The sequence below is a fragment of the Eleutherodactylus coqui genome, chromosome 1 (assembly GCF_035609145.1).
Source record: "Eleutherodactylus coqui strain aEleCoq1 chromosome 1, aEleCoq1.hap1, whole genome shotgun sequence".
Lineage (NCBI taxonomy): Eukaryota > Metazoa > Chordata > Amphibia > Anura > Eleutherodactylidae > Eleutherodactylus > Eleutherodactylus coqui.
In genome coordinates this window covers 153259356-153285399 of record NC_089837.1, presented here as the reverse complement: position 1 = coordinate 153285399, position 26044 = coordinate 153259356, and the positions used below count along the sequence as shown (strand labels likewise).

General features: G+C 44.6%; 1 protein-coding gene across 1 annotated transcript in view; it reads right to left on the bottom strand.

Moving 5' to 3' along the window:
- LOC136627036 (probable cation-transporting ATPase 13A4) overlaps positions 1-26044 on the bottom strand; it is a 218476-nt gene that overhangs the window by 42540 nt on the left and 149892 nt on the right. The window contains exons 21-27 of the mRNA XM_066601991.1: positions 24899-24978; positions 24776-24818; positions 19625-19734; positions 19067-19163; positions 9384-9456; positions 9092-9266; positions 101-270 (exon numbers count right to left, since the gene is read on the bottom strand). Coding sequence (XP_066458088.1) covers positions 101-270; positions 9092-9266; positions 9384-9456; positions 19067-19163; positions 19625-19734; positions 24776-24818; positions 24899-24978 — 748 coding nt within the window. The remainder of the gene's footprint in view (positions 1-100; positions 271-9091; positions 9267-9383; positions 9457-19066; positions 19164-19624; positions 19735-24775; positions 24819-24898; positions 24979-26044) is intronic.

Sequence of the window (26044 nt, the reverse complement as noted above, 5' to 3'; positions counted from 1 at the left end):
TTTACTTGTCACCTCAAACAGTAAAAAGGTTACACTTAGGTATTTCATATTAAACTTCTGAAAAATTAAAGGTGTATAATCCGTTTTCGTTTCTACTTACAGTTAGTATATAAAGGCTGCCGGAATGGCCTCCCTTTGGCAAACACAATTTCAACAATAATGAGATGGAAACCGGTTACAGGAAACATTGTTGTTGTGTAATAGTTCTCTGCGTATGCATGCTCTCTTACTGTAACATTTCCTGTGCTGTAGTTTAATGGAAGGCATGCACTGTGGAGGAAGCAAACCACAATTATAATACTGTTGTTAGTTCACTTTGCTTAAGCTCAGTCCTCAAGGAAAAATTGGATATGCAGTATCTGGTGCAAGCCAGACCGAAATTGTACCGAACATACTCCATTGGCTATAATGGAGTCTGTCATGCTTTTGGTATTTGGGCAGATATTTTCCCAGATAAAATAGCGCAGAATGCAATGCTATTTCATTCCTGATTTTACTGCCTGATCTGCGCTGGAGGCTCTGACACAGATGTGAACATAGCATAATATGAAACTGCTGGGCCACATAACATTCTTACTTAGGGCCTCGTCTATTGTGTACACTTGAGACATAGATACATACATGTTGAACTTGTATGCAGCCCTTCCCATTAAAGTCCATGGGATTTACAGGAATAGCCAAATACCAGGCTATATCCATAACCCCCACAGACTTCAATATCATGGGTCACACTCGAGTGCAGTTACCTCTCCATTGAACGAGGCAAGTAGATGTACAGAATAGCAGCAAATAGGTCAAGACACTTATTAGGCATATACTTATTCCAGAAGCTTAAAGATGGGAATAACCCATTAAAGGAACCTGTCACCACCAGATAGCACCACAAACTAAGTAATAGTGCTGTTTAGTGAGGTGATGGGTACCTGGGGGATGTATTTCTTATACTCATCAACTCCCTTGTTCTCACAGTGTCCACTGGTGAAGACCGCATGCAGTCCGGAGATCTGCTTCTTTTCAGACCACTGTGCATGACTACTCCCATAAAGGTCTATGGGATTGTATGCGTACAGCAGTCTGAATAGTCAGGCACTGTGGGAAAGGGGGAACAGGTAAACATAAAATAAATCCCCAGGGTTTCCGTCACCTCATTGAACAGTACCATAACTTAATTTATAGGGCTGTTCGATGATGTCAGGTTCCCTTCAAAAGTATTGTTATTAATTATTTTTATACAGTTGACATTATAGAATCATAGTTAAATAGAAAGCTGATGCTACATTTTCATCCCATATGACCAATAAAGTGAATCACATTTCTTGGTCTAATAAAATGAGCTCTAGTTTTCACAAATGTCACAGTGTAGCTAAAACTGTTCTGTTATTTCCTAATTTGCTGTATTTTATAACTTTTTCATAAAACAAACTTTCTTATCTTCACACAAACAGAAAACTTCGTCCTGCAAAATTGCTAATTTTCTCAGCTTCCCATTTTAATTTTTATTTCCTAAACTATTGTTTTGGATTATGGAATGTGGACCAACTGGGCTATCCAACCACCCTGGTTTTTATACCATACCAGGTGACTGGTAGCTGACCCCAACAGACAGAAGTACCTACAGAAGGGTAACTGGCCCTAAGGTAGCAGGGAGATGGAAGGAGCCCTGCCTACAAGCTGGGTAATCATCCCGATAGGGGTGGTCCCGTGCTAGAACATAGGGCCTGACTAACCTTAAAAAAAAAAAAAAAAAACGGGATCAATTACTGAAATCCAGAAACGAATACACTGCACAGAACTAACTTACTATAGAGATGAGAATGATGCACAGACAAATGGACACATACAGATACAGGGCACAAGGCAAAGGAGCAAACAGGATAAGCAGATAAAGGCCAAAAATAGACTTAAACACTCCAGAGACAGAGGACCTAACAGTGGAGTAACCAGAGGAAACACCAATACTGAGGCAACCAGGAAGTGGACCAGCTCAGCCTAAATAGGAAAGTGATTGCCCTGTAATGCTGTAGCTGAGAGCCAGAGGGCTGGTTAACCCTCTTAGTGCTGAATAAAAACATAAAGACATAGATTCCAAATACACATGAATAGCAGAATGATGCTTGTGGCTGCCCAAAACCACAGGAGGGCGGTAGACATGAGTAGCAGGCCTTACAGTACCACTATCCTCACACCCCCTCCTCCTCCTGGGTGTTTGAACTCTGGATCCACTAATAACAATTTTTTTTAGTAGGCCCATTCTGGAGGGAGACCACTGCCAGTCGCTCTTCAGGCCAATTGTAGACGGGGGAACTTGAGGAGCTATTTGGTTGCTTAGGTCATTGCTTCCTATTAGGGAACCAAGGAGCAGAAAACAATTGTCATGACTAACCAAGTGTCTCCATGTCACCTTTGCAGGAATTCGGTAGAAGACCTCTCTGGGTGGCCCTGGAAGTTATGAGGCACTGGAGAGGGATGAACAGGTGGTAGTGGGAACAAGAACTTACATTAGCAGGATAATCCCCAATGTAACACTCTCCCAGAGCTCCAATCCAAGGTGGGATTATGCAGATGGAGACATGGCAGACCTAGCAACAGGACACTGGGGGAACCTGGAAGAACCAGCAAATAAAGTTTCTCTTAGTGGTGAGGGCCTACTTGCAGAACCAGCAGCTTTGTGACAAACTGGATGGTCTCGGAAAGGATACCTCCACTCACATTTGTCATCACCAGAGGTCTCTTCAGAAGTCAAGTAGGAATCCGGTAGTGATACACCAGGGCCTGATGCATAAAATTCCCTGCCGAACCAGAATCCCGAAAGGCTGACATGGGGAACGGCATACCAGAAACAAGAAGTGTCACAGGTAAATACAAACCTGGAGGGTACTGGTTAATACCTAGGGTCAGTAGGGTAATACTCCTACAGACCCTAGGCTCAATAGTTCTCCTGATTTATGAGGGCAGGAACAGACCTGGTGCCCCGGAGCTCCACAGTACATGCACAGTCTTTGAGAGCATCTGAGCATGCGCTCCTCCTCAGATAGTTTGCCTGATCAACCTGCATGGGCTCAGAGTCATCAGCCAAGAAGGTAGTGGGCAGAGCCGAAAGTGGTCCCTGGTACTCGGATACAAGCCAAGTCGACCTCCTCTCCCAGGTAGCCTCCTTGGTTCTCTTCTAGAACCAGAGATCAATTCTCATATCCAGGTAGATTCAGGCATTCAGGGAAGCTGGAACCTCGCGACCAGCCAACTCATCTTTGATTCGACCCAACAAGCCCTCCTAGAATGCCTCATTGTTCCAATCCAACTCTGAGACCAGGGTTCTAAACTTAATGGCGTATTGTCCCATGGTGAGAGTACCCTGATGTAGATGCAACAGGGAGGAAGTGGCTGAAGTACTGCAACCCGGCTCATCAAAGGACCTCCAAAATCTCTCTACAAACAATGCAAGATCATTAACCCCCAGATCGTCTCTCTTCCATAGAAGATCAATCCAAACCATAGCCCAACCATACAAGTGAGAAATAACAAATGCCACTTTGGTGCAATCCATGGGAAACAGATGAGACAGCAGCTCAAAGTGCAGCGAACATCAGTTGATAAAACCGCGGGATTGTTTGGGGTCTACCTCTTAGGGTGGTGGCGCAGCCAAATGTGGCCCAGATCCAGTCAAAAAACTTGACTGTGGGAATGGAGAGAGAATTGCTTTATATTGTGGGGAACTGCAGAACCACTGCATCAGTGGATACGGAATTCAGACGAGCGCTCAGGTTGTACAAATAAGCCAGGACCTGTTCTTGGTGATCGCGCTGTTAAGCCAAATCTTGATGCAGATCAAAAACCGCCTTCCCGGAGGAGTCAATGGAGTCCATGGCCTTAGTATACTGTTATGAATTACGGAATGTGGACCCACTGGGCTAACCAACCAGCCTGGTTTTTATACCAGACCGGGTTACTGGTAGCTGATCCCATCAAACAGGACTACCTACAGAAGGGTAACTGGCCCTAAGATAGCAGGGAGATGGAAGAAGCTCTGCCTATAAGCAGCGTAATCGACCCGATAGGGGCAGCCCAGTGCTGGAACATAGTGCCTGACTAGCCCTGACAGAAAACAGGGATGAAGTACTGAAACACAGAAATGAATACATTGCATAGAACTAACTTACTAAAAAGATGAGAATGAAGTAAAGAAGGAAAGGAAGGAAATGGACACATACAGATACAGGACACAAGGCTAAGGAACAAACGGGATAAGCAGATAAAGGCCAGAAATAGACTTGCATGTGACCAGAGGAAACACCAATACTGAGGCAACCAAGAAGTGGACCAGCTCATCTTAAATAGGAAAGTGATTGCCTATTAATCCCACAGCTGAGCTGAGAGCCAGAGAGCTGGTTTACCCTCTCATTGCTGGATGAAAAGAGACAGATTCAAAATGCACATGAATAGCAGAATGATGTTTGCGGCTGCCCGAAACTGCAAGAGGGCGGCAGACATGAGTAGCAGACCTTACAACTATTATCTATTTTCTATAACTTCTTAACCACAATAAATATTTCTCAGTATTGTAAGTTTTTAATAGGAGAGAAATGAATTAATGTGTTGCTGCAGGTTTCTATGCTATTGGGCAATCATATTTTCTGGTTTTGGGACAGTATACAGGCTCCTTGCCCAGCTTTGGCGCTGGGAGTGGCGTAGAGAAAGCACTTAATGTAGTATTTACTCATTTTAACTTTTATGGTCATCATCTACAACAGTTTACAGCAATCCTATCTTTGCCATAGAAACATCTTAATTTTATTTTCTACAACACTAAGGCAGAACTATGTGCATCAGAGTGATGCATGTACATGGCCATGGTTAGATTCTGCAATCAAATCCTGTGTGTAGCTATATACCTAACCCAGCAGTCATGTGTCCCCAACTTGTCCCCGACCTCTTTGCTTCTTGCTGATTTGCTCCAAAACACCAGAGGCATAACTTGAAGTTCCTGCGCTTCAATACAAAGCCCCCCCCCCCACCTACTGGTATACTTTCATGTGGCAGAGGGGCTTTTGGCACCAAGACCTGAGTGCAACTGACAATTCCCCCCCCCCCCCATAGCTATTCCCTTTTTATCAAAGAAATCACAGTTTGTACTGATTTGTTAGTGTGAGATAGAGAGGAGGGGCACGGGCACGTGGTAAGTAAGTAAATGAGCAATGCAGGTACAGTAAGGTTGAGACATCAAAAAGCGATATATCGAAATATCGATATATCGCTAATGCTTTGGCGATACTTTTCATCGATATTGTTATGTCTGATATATCAGTAACATCGATAGTTTAGGGGCGATATATCGATTTTTGTAAAGAAGAAACGTGTCTTGTGGTCTAGTGACCACATTTTCTTTCTTTAGATTCCACCCTTTCCTTTGTGTTGGAACAGGATGTAGTTTTGCTCGAGGCACTAAGGAACTTATAAACAAGTTCTAGAAACTTTTGGAAAGTGTGAGGTGACTCTTTCTTACCAATAAGGTTTGCTCCAGGCAAAACGACTCTCAGAAAAAGTGGGGTCTTCGGCCCCTTTTCCACATGCGTTTGTTCATTGCGTTAGATGCAGGCTCTGAACGCTTGCATCTAACGCAATGGCTGTGGGCAATGCTTTCTAAATGAAAGCACTTCCACATGCAGATGGAGGGCTGCGCTGAGCGCACGAAGGTCGCGTCCAGAAAAAGATACGTGACATGTCGTGCGTTCAGCGTCTAACGTGAACGCAGTGCCCATAGAAAAGATAGGAGACCCATCTAACACAATTAAAATTGTGTTTGGAGCACTGCCTTTGTGTTACCAGGCCTTGCATTGTTTACAAGTTGCCATGGAGACCGTTGGTCCCTCAGCGGCAATTTGAAAAAATGCAGGGCACGCAGCCCGACAAACACACAAACAGAGATCATACTCACATCCGGTCAGGTCAAGTGTCCTTCTGGCTTCCTTGTAGCTGGCAGGACCTTGTTTCAGTGTGTTTCCCTCCAATAATCTTTCTGCATATTTTTTGTTGATTGTGTTGCTTTATTAACCATAGACCTATTTTATTTTTATACAGCATTTTAAAAAGTCGATATATCGAAATATCGATAGTTTTCCAACAATATTTTACAATAATCGATAGTTTGTTCAGCGATAGTCTATACTTTTGACTATCGATATTTTTGGGTCGATGACCCAACCTTAGTACACAGATACTGTACATATCGAAAAAAAAAGATTGGAAGAGACTTATTAAGGTAAACGTGTAAAGTAAAATGTCATACATGTCTTGCATCACATTTGTTATGTGTTTTAGACACTTTCTGTGTCTTACTAGATGGTTTTGAAAAATCTATCACATGGTGTGTTAAACTGTTACGTGTGCTGCTGAGACATGTTGTACTACTGTGCTTCCAGCAGCACAGCACTCTCAGGGTTAATGATTGAGCTGGCTGGGTGTGGTTCTTCCTGCTAGCCAATCCCCTGGGTCTGTGCTCGCACATAAACCCAGCTCCTGGTCAGTCTGAAGCTGGTCTTGTACTGTTTGGATGTATCTGTGACATGTGTCCTGTTACTTGTTCTCTGTTCTGTTGCAGCTTGCTGTGTGATCTGTGACTTGTGGTTCATGTCTGTTTGTACGTTTATTTTGTGCCAGTTTGGTCTGCTGAGTTTGTTTGCTATGTCTGCGCTAGGTTGGCCTCTAGGGCCCTCTAGTAGATGTGTCTTGCTAGTGTAGGGACTGCAAGATACGAGGGGCCTTGCCGGGGCTTGCAGCTTAAGTTCATTGGCCAATGTACGAACTACCACCTCGCATTTATATTCAGCTTATCATCTGCTATTAGTGTTTGCATTGTGGCTGCTGTATGCTGTGTATTCTAGCTCTGTGTGTCCTGTTGTTCTGTCCCTGTCGTGTGGCATGTGAATGCATCCTGTTCTGGTGCGTGGCTCCTAGGATCAGCTAGGGCCCAGATCCGAAGACCGCTGGGCTGCCCTTATTAGGGCAATGTCCGCGCATTAGGTAGGGCCTTGCCATCCTCCTCTGTAGCACAGGGTCAGTTTGCCATAATCCTGTGTGCGTACCCACTCTCCTTTGGTCACGATCGTGTGGGCCCCATGCTTAGTTTGCCTACACGATCGTAACATAATGCCCCCCCAGTTACTAAAGGGGGTGCATTATGTTATATGTTATGTTAGCTATGTTGTATGTTACACAACATCTATGATGGTATGCATTAAGTTGTATGTGAACAGTGACAGGTCCAGTGTCTGTGCAGGTGGCCAGACTTCAGATGTGGATAGTCCTATTCTGAGTAGATTGGTGTTCATATGTATGTTAGACTCATTGTGTTATAGTGTCTGTTGCATGCGGTTGTTGGAGCAAGTTTCCCCTTATTTCCCCGCAAATGGTTTGGACACCTGCTGTTCCTCCCCTCCTGGCATTCTGGGGTGGTGCACTCAGTAGTGTGGGGTACGGTGACCGTGCAAGTGCAGCCACTCGCAGCTTTCTCCTTTCCCTTGGCAGGTGCGGCCTCCGAACATCTGATTTTGTGTGCGTGGTGCGGGCTGGTGATGCCGGCCACAATTTTCCTTATAGGCCAGATAGGTGTTCTGGCGGTCCTTCCCCTTGTACGGTGGATGTGGTGGCTCCATACAACTTTGGAGGCATGCATGTTATGTCTGAGTTTCATCTGTCTGTTACCCATCCTGCGTTATGCAGTCTGTATTCCTGTCCCGGGTTCCGTCCTGCGGTGAGGTGCGCCCAGTGGATGTAATTTGCTGTAGACCCCGGTGCGGGAGGTATCAGTGTGTACTTCCTTCTCCTGCTTACTGGCTGGCATCCGCATCAGGCCCGTAGTGATAAGTCCTGTTCACGCTATGTCAGTAGGGTGGGTTGCCTTACTCTCTCCCATTTTGCCATCTTTGCCTTGGTGTCAGGTCCTTTTTAGATAAATTCTGTACGTGTGCGCGGTTTGGAGGAATTGCATAATTTTTTTTGTTATGCTTAAAAGGTCCAGAGGCCCCTTTTTTAAAGGGGAGGTACTGTTACGTGTGCTGCTGAGACATGTACTACTGTGCTTCCAGCAGCAAAGTACTCTCCGGGTTAATGATTGAGCTGGCTGGGTGTTGTTGTTCCTGCTAGCCAATCCCCTGGGTCTGTGCTCACATATAAACTCAGCTACTGGTCAGTCTGAAGCTGGTCTTGTACTGTTTGGATGTATCTGTGACATGTGTCCTGTTACTTGTTCTCTGTTCTGTTGCAGCTTGCTGTGTGATCTGTGCCTTGTGGTTCATGTCCGTTTGTACGTTTATTTTGTGTCACTTTGGTCTGCTGAGTTTGTTTGCAATGTCTGCGCTACCGTAGCTTGGCCCCTAGGGCCCTCCAGTAGATGTGTCTTGCTAGTGTAGGAACTGCAAGATACGAGGGGCCTTGCCGGGGCTTGCAGCTTAAGTTCATTGGCCAATGTACGAATTAACACCTCGCATTTATATTCAGCTTATCATCTGCTATTAGTGTTTGCATTGTGACTGCTGTATGCTGTGTATTCTAGCTCTGTGTGTCCTGTTGTTCTGTCCCTGTCATGTGGCATGTGAATGCATCCTGTTCTGGTGTGTGGCTCCTAGGATCAGCTGGGGCCCAGATCCGAAGACCGCTGGGCTGCCCTTATTGGGGCAATGCCCCCGCATTAGGTAGGGCCTTGCCATCCTCCTCTGTAGTACAGGGTCAGTTTGCCAGAAACCTGTGTGTGTACCCAGTCTTCTTTGGTCACGATCGCGTGGGCCCCGTGCTTAGTTTGCCCACACAATTGTAACATAAACTGTGTTAAAGTTGGTATTTATTCTGTTTTTAAGCTGACTAAATCTATCACAAAAAAAACAAATCACCCCTATTGTTTTCATGACAAAGATGTAAATGCCCTTTCTTCTTACTAAAATAGCAAATGTGCAATTAACATAACGTTATCATGGTATGATAATTATCATTTTTCATATGTCTAGTACAACAAAATTATACTGCATAAAACATATAGATTTATGAACTAATCGTCATACATTGCAGTGACACCTGTGGTGGCTTCAATTACCGTATTTACCTGAAGACATCATTTTCATTGAACCATGGCTGTTGTTGAAGCAGACAGAAAGCTGTGGCTTGGACAATTAAAGTAAAAGCGAGGTGCATGAAAATAGAGAGTAATAAAGGAGGAGAGATAAGTTGTCCCGGTGGTCTGTAAGAAGCCAACTTTGGGGCCGGATAGTTTAAACTCACTAGAAGAACAAAGAAACAAATAATTTTGTAAACTGACAAATATGTGTTACTAGTGTGTGTCCAAATAGCAGCTATATGAGTGGAAAAAGTGATATAAAAAGTAAAAATATACTCACTAGTCAGGGCAACTGTGATGTTGATAGCCAAGTCTTGCATGAGGTACTGGTAGTTCCCGAGAAGTGTTTGTTTCTGAGAAAACATACAATTTATGACTTAAACATAATTTGGATTAAATGTTCGAATTAAGCCATGTTTTAGAAATTGCTAGCCCTGAATTCCACACCGAAATCCGCACTGCTGACTTGACTACGGAATTGCTGGTAGGATTCTGCCACTTTCTTTTTCTAATCAAATATGTATTGAAATTTTAATAAAATCACCAAATTATGTAATCTAAAATTCAGTTTAACCTGCCCTGAACCCAATCTACCTTCCCCCAGCCTCCCCCCCTTACAAAGAGAAAGAAATAAATTACATCACAATTAGAGATGAGCGAACGTACTCGTCCGAGCTTGATGCTCGGGCGAATATTAGCGTGTTCGGGATGCTCGTTACTCGTAACGAGTACCACGCGATGTTCGGGTTACTTTCAGTTTCCTCTCTGATACGTTAGCGCACTTTTCTGGCCAATTAAAAGACAGGGAAGGCATTACAACTTCCCCCTGTGATGTTCCAGCCCTATACCACCCCCCTGCTGTGAGTGGCTGGGGAGATCAGATGTCACCCCAGTATAAAAGTCGGCCCCTCCCGCGGCTCGCCTCAGATGCCTTGTGAGATAGCTGGTGCCGGAGCTGCTGTAGGGAGAGCGTTAGGAGTTAGTGTAGGCTTCAAGAACCCCAACGGTCCTTCTTAGGGCCACATCTAACAGTGTGCAGTAGTGTGGAGGCTGCAGTTAGCAGTGTTGCACATTTTTTTTTTCCAAATCGGCCGTGCAGAGCATTGCGCTCTGCAGTAATACTACAGGGACAGAATTGTGTAGGCAGGGCCACAACACATTTATTATTGATTGAATATATGCAGTGGGCCTTTCCTTTAAAAAAAAAGGGAAAAAATTCTATTTGGCCTGCAGGCTTGCGCCAATTTATTTCCTGCCTGGGAAATCACCGCTCTGCTGTAGTTAAAAACTCTGCAACACTGCAGTTCTGTGACACATTGCAGGGCCACAACACATTTATATTGATTGCATATACGCAGTGGGCCTTTCCTAAAAAAAAAAAGGGAAAAAATTCTATTTGGCCTGCAGGCTTGCGCCAATTTATTTCCTGCCTGGGAAATCACCGCTCTGCTGTAGTTAATAACTCTGCAACACTGCAGTTCTGTGACACATTTGCAGGGCCACAACACATTTATATTGATTGAATATACGCAGTGGGCCTTTCCTTTAAAAAAAAGGGAAAAAATTCTATTTGGCCTGCAGGCTTGCGCCAATTTATTTCCTGCCTGGGAAATCACCGCTCTGCTGTAGTTAATAACTCTGCAACACTGCAGTTCTGTGACACATTGCAGGGCCACAACACATTTATATTGATTGAATATACGCAGTGGGCCTTTCCTTTAGAAAAAAGGGAAAAAATTCTATTTGGCCTGCAGGCTTGCGCCAATTTATTTCCTGCCTGGGAAATCACCGCTCTGCTGTAGTTAATAAGTCTGCAACACTGCAGTTCTGTGACACATTGCAGGGCCACAACACATTTATTATTGATTGAATATACGCAGTGGGCCTTTCCTTTAAAAAAAAGGGAAAAAATTCTATTTGGCCTGCAGGCTTGCGCCAATTTATTTCCTGCCTGGGAAATCAAATCACTGGTAATACAGCATGCTGAGGGGTAGGGGTAGGCCTAGAGGACGTGGACGCGGCCGAGGACGCGGAGGCCCAAGTCAGGGTGTGGGCACAGGCCGAACTCCTGATCCAGGTGTATCGCAGCCGACTGCTGCGCGATTAGGAGAGAGGCACGTTTCTGGCGTCCCCACATTCATCGCACAATTAATGGGTCCACGCGGGAGACCTTTATTAGAAAATGAGCAGTGTGAGCAGGTCCTGTCGTGGATGGCAGAAAGTGCTTCGAGCAACCTATCGTCCACCCACAGTTCTGCGCTGTCCACTGCTGCAAATCCGAATCCTCTGTCTGCTGCTCCTCCTTCCTCCCAGCCTCCTCATTTCACTACAATGACACATGCTCAGGAGCGGGAAGACTCACAGGAACTGTTCTCGGGCCCCTGCTCAGATTGGGCAGCAGTGGTTCCTCTCCCACCAGAGGAGTTTATCGTCACTGATGCCCAACCATTGGAAAGTTCCCGGGGTCCGGGGGATGAGGCTGGGGACTTCCGGCAACTGTCTCAAGACCTTTCAGTGGGTGAGGAGGACGATGACGATGAGACACAGTTGTCTATCGGTGAGGTAGTAGTAAGGGCAGTAAGTCCGAGGGAGAAGCACACAGAGGATTCTGAGGAAGAGCAGCAGGACGATGAGGTGACTGACCCCACCTGGTTTGCAACGCCTACTCAGGACAGGTCTTCAGAGGGGGAGGCAAGGGCAGCAGCAGGGCAGGTTGCAAGAGGCAGTGCGGTGGCCAGGGGTAGAGGCAGGGCCAGACCGAATAATCCACTAACTGTTTCCCAAAGCGCACCCTCGCGCCATGCCACCCTGCAGAGGCCAAGGTGCTCTAAGGTCTGACAGTTTTTCACAAAGACGCCTGATGACCGACGAACAGTGGTGTGCAACCTTTGTCGCGCCAAGATCAGCCGGGGAGCCACCACCAACAGCCTCACCACCACCAGCATGCGCAGACATATGATGGCCAAGCACCCCACAAGGTGGGACGAAGGCTGTTCACCGCCTCCGGTTTGCACCGCTGCCTCTCCCCCTGTGCCCCAACCTGCCACTGAGATCCAACCCCCCTCTCAGGACACAGGCACTACCGTCTCCTGGCCTGCACCCACACCCTCACCTCCGCTGTCCTCGGCCCCATCCACCAATGTCTCTCAGCGCACCGTCCAGCCGTCGCTAGCGCAAGTGTTGGAGCGTAAGCGCAAGTACGCCGCCACGCACCCGCACGCTCAAGCGTTAACCGTCCAGATAGCCAAATTTATCAGCCTTGAGATGCTGCCGTATAGGGTTGTCGAAACGGAGTCCTTCAAAAGTATGATGGCGCGGCGGCCCCGCGCTACTCAGTTCCCAGTCGCCACTACTTTTCCCGATGTGCCGTCCCAGCCCTGCATGACCACGTCTCCCACAACATTGTACGCGCCCTCACCAACGCGGTTACTGCCAAGGTCCACTTAACAACGGACACGTGGACAAGCACAGGCGGGCAGGGCCACTACATCTCCCTGACGGCACATTGGGTGAATTTAGTGGAGGCTGGGACAGAGTCAGAGCCTGGGACCGCTCACGTCCTGCCCACCCCCAGAATTGCGGGCCCCAGCTCGGTGGTGGTATCTGCGGCGGTGTATGCTTCCTCTACTAAAGCACCCTCCTCCTCCTCCTCCTCCTCCAACGCAACCTCTGTCTCGCAATCAAGATGTGTCAGCAGCAGCAGCACGTCGCCAGCAGTCAGTGTCGTGCGGCGTGGCAGCACAGCGGTGGGCAAGCGTCAGCAGGCCGTGCTGAAACTACTCAGCTTAGGAGAGAAGAGGCACATGGCCCACGAACAGCTGCAGGGTCTGACAGAGCAGACCGACCGCTGGCTTGCGCCGCTGAGCCTCCAACCGGGCATGGTCGTGTGTGACAACGGCCGTAACCTGGTGGCGGCTCTGCAGCTCGGCAGCCTCACGCACGTGCCATGCCTGGCCCACGTCTTTAATTTGGTGGTTCAGCGCTTTCTGAAAAGCTACCCACGCTTGTCAGACCTGCTCGTAAAGGTGCGCCGGCTCTGCGCACATTTCCCCAAGTCCCACACGGACGCTGCCACCCTGCGGATCCTGCAACATCGGTTTAATCTGCCAGTGCACCGACTGCTGTGCGACGTGCCCACACGGTGGAACTCTACGCTCCACATGTTGGCCAGGCTCTATGAGCAGCGTAGAGCTATAGTGGAATACCAACTCCAACATGGGCGGCGCAGTGGGAGTCAGCCTCCTCAATTATTTTCAGAAGAGTGGGCCTGGTTGGCAGACATCTGCCAGGTCCTTCGAAACTTTGAGCAGTCTACCCAGGTGGTGAGCGGTGATGCTGCAATCATTAGCGTCACCATTCCTCTGCTATGCATCTTGAGAAGTTCCCTGCAAAGCATAAAGGCAGATGCTTTGCGCTCGGAAACGGAGGCGGGGGAAGACAGTATGTCGCTGGATAGTCAGAGCACCCTCCTGTCTATATCTCAGCGCGATCAGGAGGAGGAGGAGGAGCATGAGGAGGAGGGGGAAGAGACAGCTTGGCCCACTGCTGACGGTAGCCATGCTGCTTGCCTGTCATCCTTTCAGCGTGTATGGCCTGAGGAGGAGGAGGATCCTGAAAGTGATCTTCCTAGTGAAGACAGCCATGTGTTGCGTACAGGTACCCTGGCACACATGGCTGACTTCATGTTAGGATGCCTTTCTCGTGACCCTCGCGTTACACGCATTCTGGCCACTACGGATTACTGGGTGTACACACTGCTCGACCCACGGTATAAGGAGAACCTTTCCACTCTCATTCCCGAAGAGGAAAGGGGTTCGAGAGTGTTGCTATACCACAGGACCCTGGCGGACAAGCTGATGGTAAAATTCCCATCCGACAGTGCTAGTGGCAGAAGGCGCAGATCCGAGGGCCAGGTAGCAGGGGAGGTGCGGAGATCGAGCAGCATGTACAGCAAAGGCAGTGCAACAGTCTTTAAGGCCATGGACAGCTTTATGGCTCCCCAGCAAGACTGTGTCACCGCTCCCCAGTCAAGGCTGAGTCGGCGGGAGCACTGTAAAAGGATGGTGAGGGAGTACGTACCCGATCGCACGACCGTCCTCCGTGACGCCTCTGCCACCTACAACTACTGGGTGTCGAAGCTGGACACGTGGCCTGAACTCGCGCTGTATGCCCTGGAGGTGCTTGCTTGTCCTGCGGCTAGCGTCTTGTCAGAGAGGGTGTTTAGTGCGGCTGGGGGAATCATCACAGATAAGCGTACCCGCCTGTCAACCGACAGTGCCGACAGGCTAACACTCATCAAGATGAACAAAGCCTGGATTTCCCCAGACTTCTCTTCTCCACCAGCGGACAGCAGCGATACCTAAGCAATACGTAGGCTGCACCCGCGGATGGAAGCATCGTTCTCTCTCACCATCCAAAACGGGGACATTTCTGCTTCATCAATCTGTGTATAACATTCCTCCTCCTCCTCCTGCTCCTCCTCCTGAAACCTCACGTTATCACGCAGAACGGGCAATTTTTCTTAGGGCCACAAGGCTCACTCAAATAATTTTTCTAAACAATTTTTATACGTTTCAATGCTCTTAAAAGCGTTGAAACTAACTTGAACCAATTTTTCGTTAAACTGGGCTGCCTCCAGGGCTAGTTACCACTTAAGCCACATTAACCAAAGCGATTAATGGGTTTCACCTGCCATCTTGGTTGGGCATGGCCCATTTTTTCTGAGGTACATTACTACTGTTGGTACACCAATTTTTTTGGGCCCTCACCTACAGTGTAATCATAGTAATTTCTATGTTCTTCGCCTGCACTCATGGTACAGAAAGGTGTGTGGGGTTGGCCTACACTTTAGCTACATAAATGTAACTGGGGCCTTGTCTATACTGCAGCTACTGAAATGTGAAAGACTGTTATCTCCCTAAACTGCTGCAATGGGAATGTTACTGGGGCCTGTCTTGAGTGCTACTTTTACTGAAATGGAACTAAGACTGCGCTCCCCCTATACTGCTGCTAGTGATATGTTAGTGGGGCCTGTCCCTAATGCTACCGCTGAAATGTTAATAATTCTGGGCTCTGCCTATACCGCTGCTAATGGTATGTCACTGGGGTGTGGAAACAGAGGCTTCACAAAGACATGATGGCGGCGAGGCCATTTCCCACCAACGCTGTTACTGTTAAGGTGCATATAACCACGGACACGTGTAGAGGACACATTGTGCCTTCAAAACATCCCCCTCCTCCTCCAACAATGAAAACATTCTTGGCAAATACCTTTGCATTGGTCCGTCTGGTGGCAGTCCAAGAATTTCACCTTTAACGACACAACAAGAGAGCACCACCACCATCCCCCCCGCCACGGCCCACTTAATCCTGGCCACATTCCGAAAACCAACTACATAAAACCGCGCTACCAGGTCCGCAGTCACCACCACATTACCACCAACGAGGTTACTGTTAAGGTACATATTACCAGTCTGACTGGGGCATGCAGTGTGGGCCGAAGCCCACCTGCATTAAGCACGACATTACTACCTCAGCTGTGTTGGGCAATGCAATGGGATAAATTTATGTACCGCCGGTGGCTTCCTGGCACCCACCCATGCTGTGGGTCCACAGGGAATTATAAATGCATCTGTTTCCACTTCTAAAGAACCCCAGTCTGACTGGGGCATGCAGTGTGGGCCGAAGCCCACCTGCATTAACCACGACATTACCTCAGCTGTGATGGGCAATGCAATGGGATATTCTTATGTACTACCGGTGGGTTCCAGGGAGCCACCCATGCTGTAGGTGCACACGGAGTTTAACCTACATCTGTCCACTTGTAAAGAACCCCAGTCTGACTGGGGCATGCAGTGTGGGCCGAAGCCCACCTGCATTTCATCTGACGTTAGCTCTGCTGTCCAGGGCACTGCAATGGGATACATTTATGTACAGCGGGTGGGTTCCAGGGAGCCACCCATGCTGTGGGTGCACATGGAATTCCCATTGCGGAGTTGTACCTGCCTGTGACTATTTATAAAAAACCGCGGTCTGACTGGGGCATGCAGACACCTTGACAGAATGAATAGTGTGTGGCACATAGGTTCCCCATTGCTATGCCCACGTGTGCAGCTCGAGATGGAGGTGGCACAGGATTGGATTTCTCATTGCTTCTGTACAGCATTGTGGACTATCAGCCCGCCCCTTTTATGGGGGGGGTCGCTGCCTAGCCATGCCAACCCTCTGCAGTGTGTGCCTGCTTTTCCTGTGGCAGACGCACTTATAAATAGACATGAGGGTGGCGTGGCATGAGGGCAGCTGAAGGCTGGGCAGGGACAATTTGGTGTACGCTGTGGACACTGTCGTGCGCGCGGGGGGGGGTTGGGCAGCATGTAACCCAGGAGAAGTGGCAGCGGAGTGTCATGCAGGCAGTGATTGTGCTTTGTTGGAGGTAGTGTGGTGCTTAGCTAAGGTATGCATTGCTAATGAGGGCTTTTCAGAAGTAAAAGTTGTTGGGAGGGGGGGGGCACTCTTGCCGGTATTGTGGCTTAATAGTGGGACCTGTGAACTTGAGATGCAGCCCAACATGTAGCCCCTCGCCTGCCCTATCCGTTGCTGTGTCGTTCCCATCACTTTCTTGAATTGCCCAGATTTTCACACATGAAAACCTTAGCGAGCATCGGCGAAATACAAAAATGCTCGGGTCGCCCATTGACTTCAATGGGGTTCGTTACTCGAAACGAACCCTCGAGCATCGCGATAATTTCGTCCCGAGTAACGAGCACCCGAGCATTTTGGTGCTCGCTCATCTCTAATCACAATATATAAGCCATGCTATTTTACACATTATGTGGGTAAGAATATATATTCTCCAGTTTACATATATAGACATATATTAGCTATTTATAATTCTAGTTTTACTGGAGGAGGGATAATAGTTAGTTTTGAACTATCACAGTAAAGGCTGAGTCACTGGGGCAAGGCCCACTAATTAAATAAAATATAACTTTTATTAAATAGATTAAAATGTATCTATGAACGTCAAACATACAGTTATATATAAATCAAGAATAAAGGATTTACTAATAGGGAGATGTCAATACTCCAAGGGGAAAGGATAGTTGATAATGCCTCAAGGTTATAAGTTATGTGTGTATCGCATCGATTTTTGGACACCAATTACTGATGAATAGCACATAAGTAGAGAGAATTATGCGTCCAAAGGGTATTTATCTATGGACGCTAATTAATGTTATTCTTACTGCCACTAGAGCTCTTGGAATGTATCATCACACACAATATGATGGCACTCTTCCAGATTATGATTTCTCAGATTTAATAGTCCAATGCGTTTCGCTCAGAGGAAGCTCATCAGGGACAAAAATAGTCTCTGGTGAATTTCATGCACGAAGGTGCTGTACTGGCTAAAATGTCACACACATGTATTTGGTCCTTGGATATATAAGGACTAGAGAATACTCGCTAAGGGCAATTACTTGAGCGAGCATTGTCCTTAGCGAGTACCTGCCGCTCGGAAGAAATGATTTGGGCGCCAGCGGGGGACGGGGAGTGGCGGGGGGGAACGCAAGGCAGATCTCTCTCTCCCTCTCTGCCCCCCGCCCCCCTTGCTCACTCCCGCAACTCACCGCTAGCACCCGAATCTTTTCTTCTGAGCGGACAGGTACTCGCCAAGGACAATGCTCGCTCGAGTAATTGCCCTTAGCGAGTATGCTCGCTCATCTCTAATAAGGACCTAGTTTGTAGTAATACAGGGCTACAAATTTGCCCTGAATTTGCTACAGAAATTATAGGCTACTAACAGTTATATCAGGGGCCATCAGTCTGTAGTTTACATTGAGGTCATTAAGTATATCTCGTTGTGGTAAAAATAATTTTGGTAGCTGAAGGAAAAAAAATAGGGCAGTTTAACCACTACATGGGTAAATCACAAAAAAGTGTCTGGTCCTTTAAGGTACAAAATAGCCTGGTCCATGAGGGGTAATAAGATAAGGAGGTTTTTATAATAGGTGTAATATAACGATATATATTAAAGATCATTCACAGAAAAGCAGGGAGAAGGTATAGCAGCCAGATGCTTAAAAATTGATCTTAAAATATTTTAGGAGAAAGTACCATATGCTTTGACTTAAGGCTTTCTCCCGTAAAAGGTATTAGTTACCTTAATGTGGATTTTACCTTTCCTGAATAAATATTAAGTTTTATGGCTTCACATGGGCGTAAGCGTATTTATGCGGACATTTGCGCTGTGTGTTTGCACATATGTGTATGAGAGAAAGCGAATCATGCAGATTTACTATAGCAGTAAGTTGATAGTTTCCTTTAACCTGTACACTGCTGGTCAAAAATCTTTGAACACCATGAAAACCTACAGTTTAAAAGGTTGAAAACATTCAAAAACACGGATATTCGATAAAAACAAAAGAAAGCATTTTATTTCTTCCTATAGTATAAGATGCAAAACAAAAACATCAAACTTTCTTTTCATCACAGAAACTGCTTCAGCCTTTATAACACTTTTGACTGCTCTAATCATTCTATTGACTAGATTTTGTAAAAAGGTTGTTTCGAATTGCTTAAGTGATGCTTTAAATATATTTTAGAGGCTTTCTTGAGCGGCTGGACACTGTTGCCTCATTCACCAGGTAGTTTTTGCAAATCTTTGAGGTGTAATTTTTGCCATCATCTTGAGAATCCCTTTGATTCTATACAGTGTACTCAAATACTCGACTCTCACCTTTCTACAGTTGATTTCAAGCTGCTAAAGTTCCAATAACACACTAGAAAGGCAGCAGAGATATTTGTAAGAACGTAGACAACGACAAAGCCCCGAGTGCAGTGTGCATTGATCACTGTTGTCAACTGTAGGCTTACAAATGCTGTTGTTTTTAGTTGTGGAGAAAAATAGCAAGATAACTTTACATGACATTCATGTTAGCAAAGGTGAAAGAGTAGAAGTCATACCCAAAAAAGAAATAATATGCAAACTATTCCAATGAGCTGAAACGTGGTTAAGAATTTGAAGACAGCAAACGAAGTAGCAAGAGTATTCCGACCTTCCCTGCATAAAAACACAAAATGTTTGTTATGTGTAATAGGAAAACATTCACTGGAGTTTCTATAGGTAAAACTATGTTTGAATTAGAAAAATATTTTGTAGTCAGCAAATGTCATGGATAAAAAAAAATGTATGAAAAAATAGATGGAAAATATAAATAATCCATACGTAAAGCATATATTAATGTTTAGGCTCAAACAACCTTTCTAAAACAAAAGATTGAGGAGATTTGAAAAACAATCCTATACACAATACGAGGTAATGTTTGCAATATGCCTGGTGGGTGCTTCCATTTTTTTATGTATTTAATTTTTTAAATCGCTTCTTTAGAAACTGTTCCCTTCTTCATTAAACTTTTGTGGAACATTAGTGTAGAAGTTGTGCAGAAAAATGTAGGCTTTTTAAATGATAAATGAGTATAATATTTCTTTGTGATGCACCTTATAGATTGATACCAAACTTACTTCATGAGCAATGGAACACATTCGATATTTGGAATTTTGGAAGTAAATGGAGATGCAACAGAGGCTTCTAATTCAGAAAGTGAAATTCCAGTATGAGCTATTTTAAGTGCCTGTGAGTGAAAAATATATAAATTAATAGTTTGCATAATCAACACAAATCCCTGTAACACTTGTTATATTCTGTACTTTAATGAGGAACATTCCTAACTGCCTAGGTCTTTCTATTGGGGCTTACAGAATCAAAATCACTTACACATTTAAAATTAGATAACATAGCCAATATAGGATAATCATGTTTGCACAAACCCAGTCAATTTCAACCCATAAACACAAAGATTAACGGCCAATTTGGTTTAAAATGCACAAATTGGCCATAATGATCTCTGTGTGTCTGAGAAGACTTGCAAGTCACTGGGTTTTACTTTTTACAACCATAGTAACAGACTGTGCCAAAAATATAATCTCGCAATTATCTTGTGTCTTTGTATTGGCAAAGACATGTACTCTATCCAAAGTCTGATTTATAGTAGCTAATCCCTTCCTGCCCTAAACTGTGTGTGAAAGGCATTTTCCGAGTAAAAACTATTCAAAAAATCCCATACATTTGGTATCATTACATCCACCATTAACTAATAATGGCCTATCCTAAGGTTAGGTCATCAATAGTTTTTGCCTGGAAAAGACGTGGCCTATTTTGACCATGAGGATGCAACGATTTTTAGGGGATTTTCATCTCTCCTTTTCAAAAGCTATAAGCTTTTTATTTTTTCATCAACATGGCTGTATGAGGGCTTGTTTTTTGTGCGGTGAACTGCAGTTTTTTTAAATGCAATTTTTGGGTACATATAATGTATTGTAAAATTGATATTTTTTTGAGAGCAGGGAGAGAGAACACATCAATTCTGCCATTGTTTATTTTTTTTTACAGTGTGAGGCCTCCATCACATGAGCGACATGTTTCTCGGTCAGCTGCATAGTGGCTGAAAAACACATGAACGGTGAAAAGCTGCAACCAAATTGCAACTAAAATTTGCATTTCCTAGTCCATTCAAACAGCTGGGTGTGGCGTGTATATTCTACAGCCTGGAATTCCTTCAGCCAGCATAAATGTTCAGCATGGCTTCTATTATTTAAATAGAGCCAGCTGACATGGTTCAGCAGCGCTAGCCGCTACTAAACTCCATCAGTCTCCCTTTGCAGCAGCTCTCATAGAAGCCTATGGGAGCCATCAGCTAATCGCATCTGGAAAATAGGGCAAGACCTATCTTTTCCTACTATTGCGACTGCGCTGTTTTGACGAGGCTAAAAATTTGCCATGTGAACGAATATAGTGGAATCCAATTCTTCAGCTGGTCATGATTTTCAGCTGATGTTTTATTGTAGCAAAAAAGCCAAGATAAAATGCTCGGGGGAAATGGGCTAAAATGGGGATTTTTAGTTATTTTTTTACACTATTTTTTATATCCCTGTAAGTGACTTGAACTATAACAGCCATGATCGCTATGATAATGCACTGCAGAACATCTGTACTGCAATGCCTTATCGCTTACAATAGTGATCATAGGCAATAGTAAGCCGGGCCACTGGTATCTGGTGCCTTGTTGCAATAACAACCCATCGGCCCTTGGCGATTACATTGCGAGGGTCCAATGATGTCACAGAGGGAGCATGGTTCATCAGTGAACCCTTTTACATGCTGTGATTTACATAGATCACGGCATGTAGGGGGTTAACAGCGGGGATCACTGTCCTTATGTATCCCTGCTGTTGTAGCGGGAGGCTGGCTATCAGAAACAACCAGCTCCCGCTGTGGGATTGCACAAGCTCAGCTTCCGAACCCGCACCTTCCACATGATGTAAGTTTACATCCTGTTGCATTAGGTACCCCATAGCCAGGATATAAACCTACTTCCTGTGGTGTTATGAGTATAAAGGGGTTTACCACAATTGACTTTTATCACCTATCCATGGATGTGACCCCCAGTTATCCCAAAGATGGTGGTCCAATGTCCCATCACTTTTGTAATTGCGAGCTTGCTGCATCCACCCACAGTATCGTGGAGAATGAATGGAGAGGCAGTCACGCATGTCCGGCACCATTTTATTCATTTCAGTGGGACTAATGAAAATTCTGAGTGCATTCGCTCGTCAATCTCCAGCAACCCTGTTGAAAATAAATGGAGTACCACTGCGCATGCATGACTGCCACTCCATTTAATCTCCTCCTCAAGGCTTTATTCACTGGAAAGTTTATTGGCTGCGTTTTCACGGCCAGACAATATACGCGACCATCTGATACATTGGATTCCAATGCATCAGTTCAGATGGGAGGTTTTCTGGTATGTAAAATGCCCGGCAGGAAAAGTGCATACAGTGTGCATTCCGGCCGGTTTTACGCTGGCCGGAAAAGAAACGTCTGGACCTATCTTTTCGGCCAGAATATGTCAAACGGTCCCATAGACTCCTATTGGAGCCTATGAGAGCTGCTGGAAAAGTGAGGTGGGAGGGAGTTTAGCAGCAGCTCTGCTAAACTCTCTTCCCTCCCCTCCCCCTCTCCACCCCTTGCCGGCTGTTGGCAAAGGGAGCCGGCGGGAGATTAGCACACTAGCTCCCATCTCTTCCCTTTGTCGACAGCAGGCAATGGGCAGAGAAGAGGAGGGAAGATGGAGTTTAGCAGAACTAAACTCTCTCCCCTGCCCGACGATATTCCGGGTGTGGCATAAGCTTGATACACCTGGGCTGTCTGAACGAGTGCTTAAAAGGGAGGTGCAGTCATGACTTGGTCACCGCTGCCTCTCGTTCATACGATTTTTGGCTGCGCCATGTGAAGGAGCCCTAATGCAGAGGGTGCAGTGAGCCCACAGTGAGGAGGGGGAGGGTTGGGGCATAGAACCCTATTCTTGGAACTGGTGGAAGTATCAACAATGAGACCCCTAGTGATCATTTTTGTATAATTTATCCTGTGGATAGGTAATGAAAGTCAATAGTTGTACAACCCCTCTATAATAGTCACCATGCTAAAATGCATTGCAATAGTCCAATCTATTATAGTTAAAAATTATTTTTAAAAAGTTGAATGAAGAATAAGAATACTAAATTTGTTTTTCAAGAAAAACACATACATAGTTGATAGCCCATAATCATAAGCAGAAGTTTAATTAATACTACTTTTATAAACTGTAGGTTTCATTTAAGGTAGCATAAATCTATGCCAGAGATAAAATGTAGGATAGCATTGGGGTGAATCGCAATGCTAAACATGGACAAAATCTGGAAAAGTAGGAATATCAGTATAACAACTAAATGCAGGATAGCAAATGCAAAACCCTGTTTTCCCCATAGCCTTGTATGGATGTGAAAGCTGGACTGCGAAAAAAGCTGATAGGAGGAGGATTATAACGTTTGAGCTGTGGTGCTGGGGAAAGCTGCTGCGTATGCCCTGGACGGCAAGAGTAACAAACAGAGAAATCCTGAATCGTATGAGATGACCAGACTCAGACTCAGGTATTTTGGCCATGTAATGTTAGCAGAGTCGCTAGAAAAATCTATAATGCTTGGACAGATCAGTGGCAAAAGAGGATCTGGCCGCCAGAGGACACGATGGATGATACTGTCAAAGCTAATACTGGCATGGGTATCACACAACTAAAAGAAGCCATGCAAAAACAAAAAACATGGAGGGAGCTCGCCTTTAGGATCAGCGAGGGTCGTGAACAACTTAACAACTAACAATAATAATAATAATAAATCAAATATGCATGTAATGCACAATTTGTTGATGGTAGAAGTAAGCTGATGGCCATTTTGACATTTTTTTAACTTAAAATTTTGAAAAGTCTTTGCTTCTCTGACAGGGGGAGAGATAGGAGCATCACAGATCTTCTCTTCAGCGTGCTTCCCCCCTCCCTATTTTCCCGAAGTGAAAAGTGACAATTGTAAATTCAATATTTCCGACCCCACTTCAAAAGACAGTAGCTACAGTTCTGTAATTGTTATTGAAATACTTTTCATGTCATTCTAAATAGAGATGAGCGAGCGTACTCGGAAAAGCACTACTCGCTCGAGTAATGTGCTTTATCCGAGTATCGCTGTGTATTGGGTATTGACGCATCCGTAACGACGTGTACAAAAAGTTGAACATGCTTTTTATTTTGTACGGCAAAAAGCGTAACAAAAAACGCTAAAAAACAGAGGCAAAATGCTAATTTTTAGCATTTTGCCTCATAAAAAATGTAATAAAAGTGATCAAAAAAGCCGTACATTCCCCAAAATGGTACCAATAAAAACTACAGCTCGTCTCGCAAAAAATAAGCCCTTATAGAGCTCTGTACATAGAAAAATAAAAAGGTTACAGGACTTTGAATGCAGCTATAGAGAAAAAAAAAGATTTCCAAAAAAAAGGGGGTTTTATTGCAAAAAAGTGTAAAAACCTAAAAAAAATATAACAATTTTGGTATCGCTGTTACCGTACCAACCCGCAGAAAAAATTTAGTGTGTCATTTTTGCTGCATGATTAACGCTGTAAAAAAAAGAAAAAGAAATATATGGCAGAATTGATGCGTTTTCTCTCCCTGTTATCATTAAAAAAAAAAATAAAAATTTACGATATTGTCTATGTACCCAAAAGTGGCACCGATAAAAACTACAGCTCGCCACACAAAAAACAAGCCCTTATACGGCCGCGTTATTGCAAAAAAGTGTAAAAACCTAAAAAAAATATAACAATTTTGGTATCGTTGTTACCGTACCGACCCGCAGAAAAAATTTAGTGTGTCATTTTTGCTGCATGATTAACGCTGTAAAAAAAAGAAAAAGAAATATATGGCAGAATTGATGTGTTTTCTCTCCCTGTTATCATTAAAAAAAAAAATTTACGATATTGTCTATGTACCCAAAAGTGGCACCGATAAAAACTACAGCTCGCCACGCAAAAAACAAGCCCTTATACGGCCGCGTCCACGGTAAAATAAAAAAGTTATGGCTTTTGAAAAATGGAGATGGAAAAATACCAAAAAATCGCTTGGTCCTCAACGCCAAAATAGGCCGTGTCATTAAGGGGTTAATATAATAAGGTTATCACTTCAATTTTTACTGATAACTAATATATCACAATGCATCCATTTTTATTTTACCATGTTAACATCGCCTTACCCCACAGTCATTGGCTCCATCTCCACACATACCAACAAAGTAGCTAAAACAAAAAAAAAATGAATTGAATTAGATTTGTGTATCGGCTTTTAGAAAAAGAGCTTACATTTGATATCAACTTACTCTAATTTTTGAAGCTCATCAACAAGATTGGATTTTTGTTTTGGAGTCATTCTGGCAAAAATGGTTCCATTTAATAGTATCTTTAAAAGAAAAAAATATATATACTGCATGTAAAGTATGTAGTTTGACAAAATACCATATCATTTGTTTTATTATTTGGTTTATAATGGTAACAATAGAGTTTACTTTACCAACACAGTTCAGTATTTTTATGGTTAATATGACCTGAAATATTTTTGTGAGTATCATGTCTTATGGTGTGTTACCACATTTTGCATAAAAATATTGTGTCTTTTATTACAAAAAAGTCATATAAAAAGTTAGGTAATTGCAGAAGATCACACAATTTTAATTTAACAAAAGAACTGCATTCACCTGCTATAAGATGGATCAAAGTATTACGTGAAAAGAAAAAAAAATCAAAAAAGTTCTGAACTCAAAATCTTGGAAGATGATAAGGAGTAGAAAAAAGAAGGAATAAAACTTAGGGCCTTAAGCACCTACTGGTAAGAGAAGTTTTTGGAATTGAATGAAACTTTCCATGGGCAATTGTAACATTGATATAAGAGCAAAAGGATAGTTTATTGTGGAAAACTGACCACTTGAAGGGAGGTGGAGACATACAGGTTCTGTATGGTAACCTTGTAGCATATCGGTCCACATTTGCTAAAAACTGAGCTTGTAGACCATGCAAATGTGTAGGCTGTTAGTGCCCCAGATGGTCCAGTACATGTTCTATTGGTGATAGATCTGTCGCCCGGGCAGGCCCCAGAAGTTTGGCAATGCTGTGGAGGCATTCCTGTGACACTCTTGCTGTGTGCGTCTAAGCATTAGCCTGCTAAAAAATACTACCTGGAAGCCCTGCCATTAGGGTGCAGTTGGTTGCAGGATGTCCTGGAGATATTACTGAGCTGTCATTGTCCCTCGTACCACTACTAGGAGTGACCAACTGTAGCATTTAATGGACCCTCACACCATCACACCAGCAGTGGGGGCAGTGTAACACTACAAAGTAAAGTCTGGATTGAGGCACTCACCTATAGGTCTTCAGACACAAATATGGCTGTCAGTTTCCAAACTAAACCTGGATTTGTGGCTGAAAACAACCCAGTTCAACACTGTATCAGTCCAGTTTCATCTTTCATG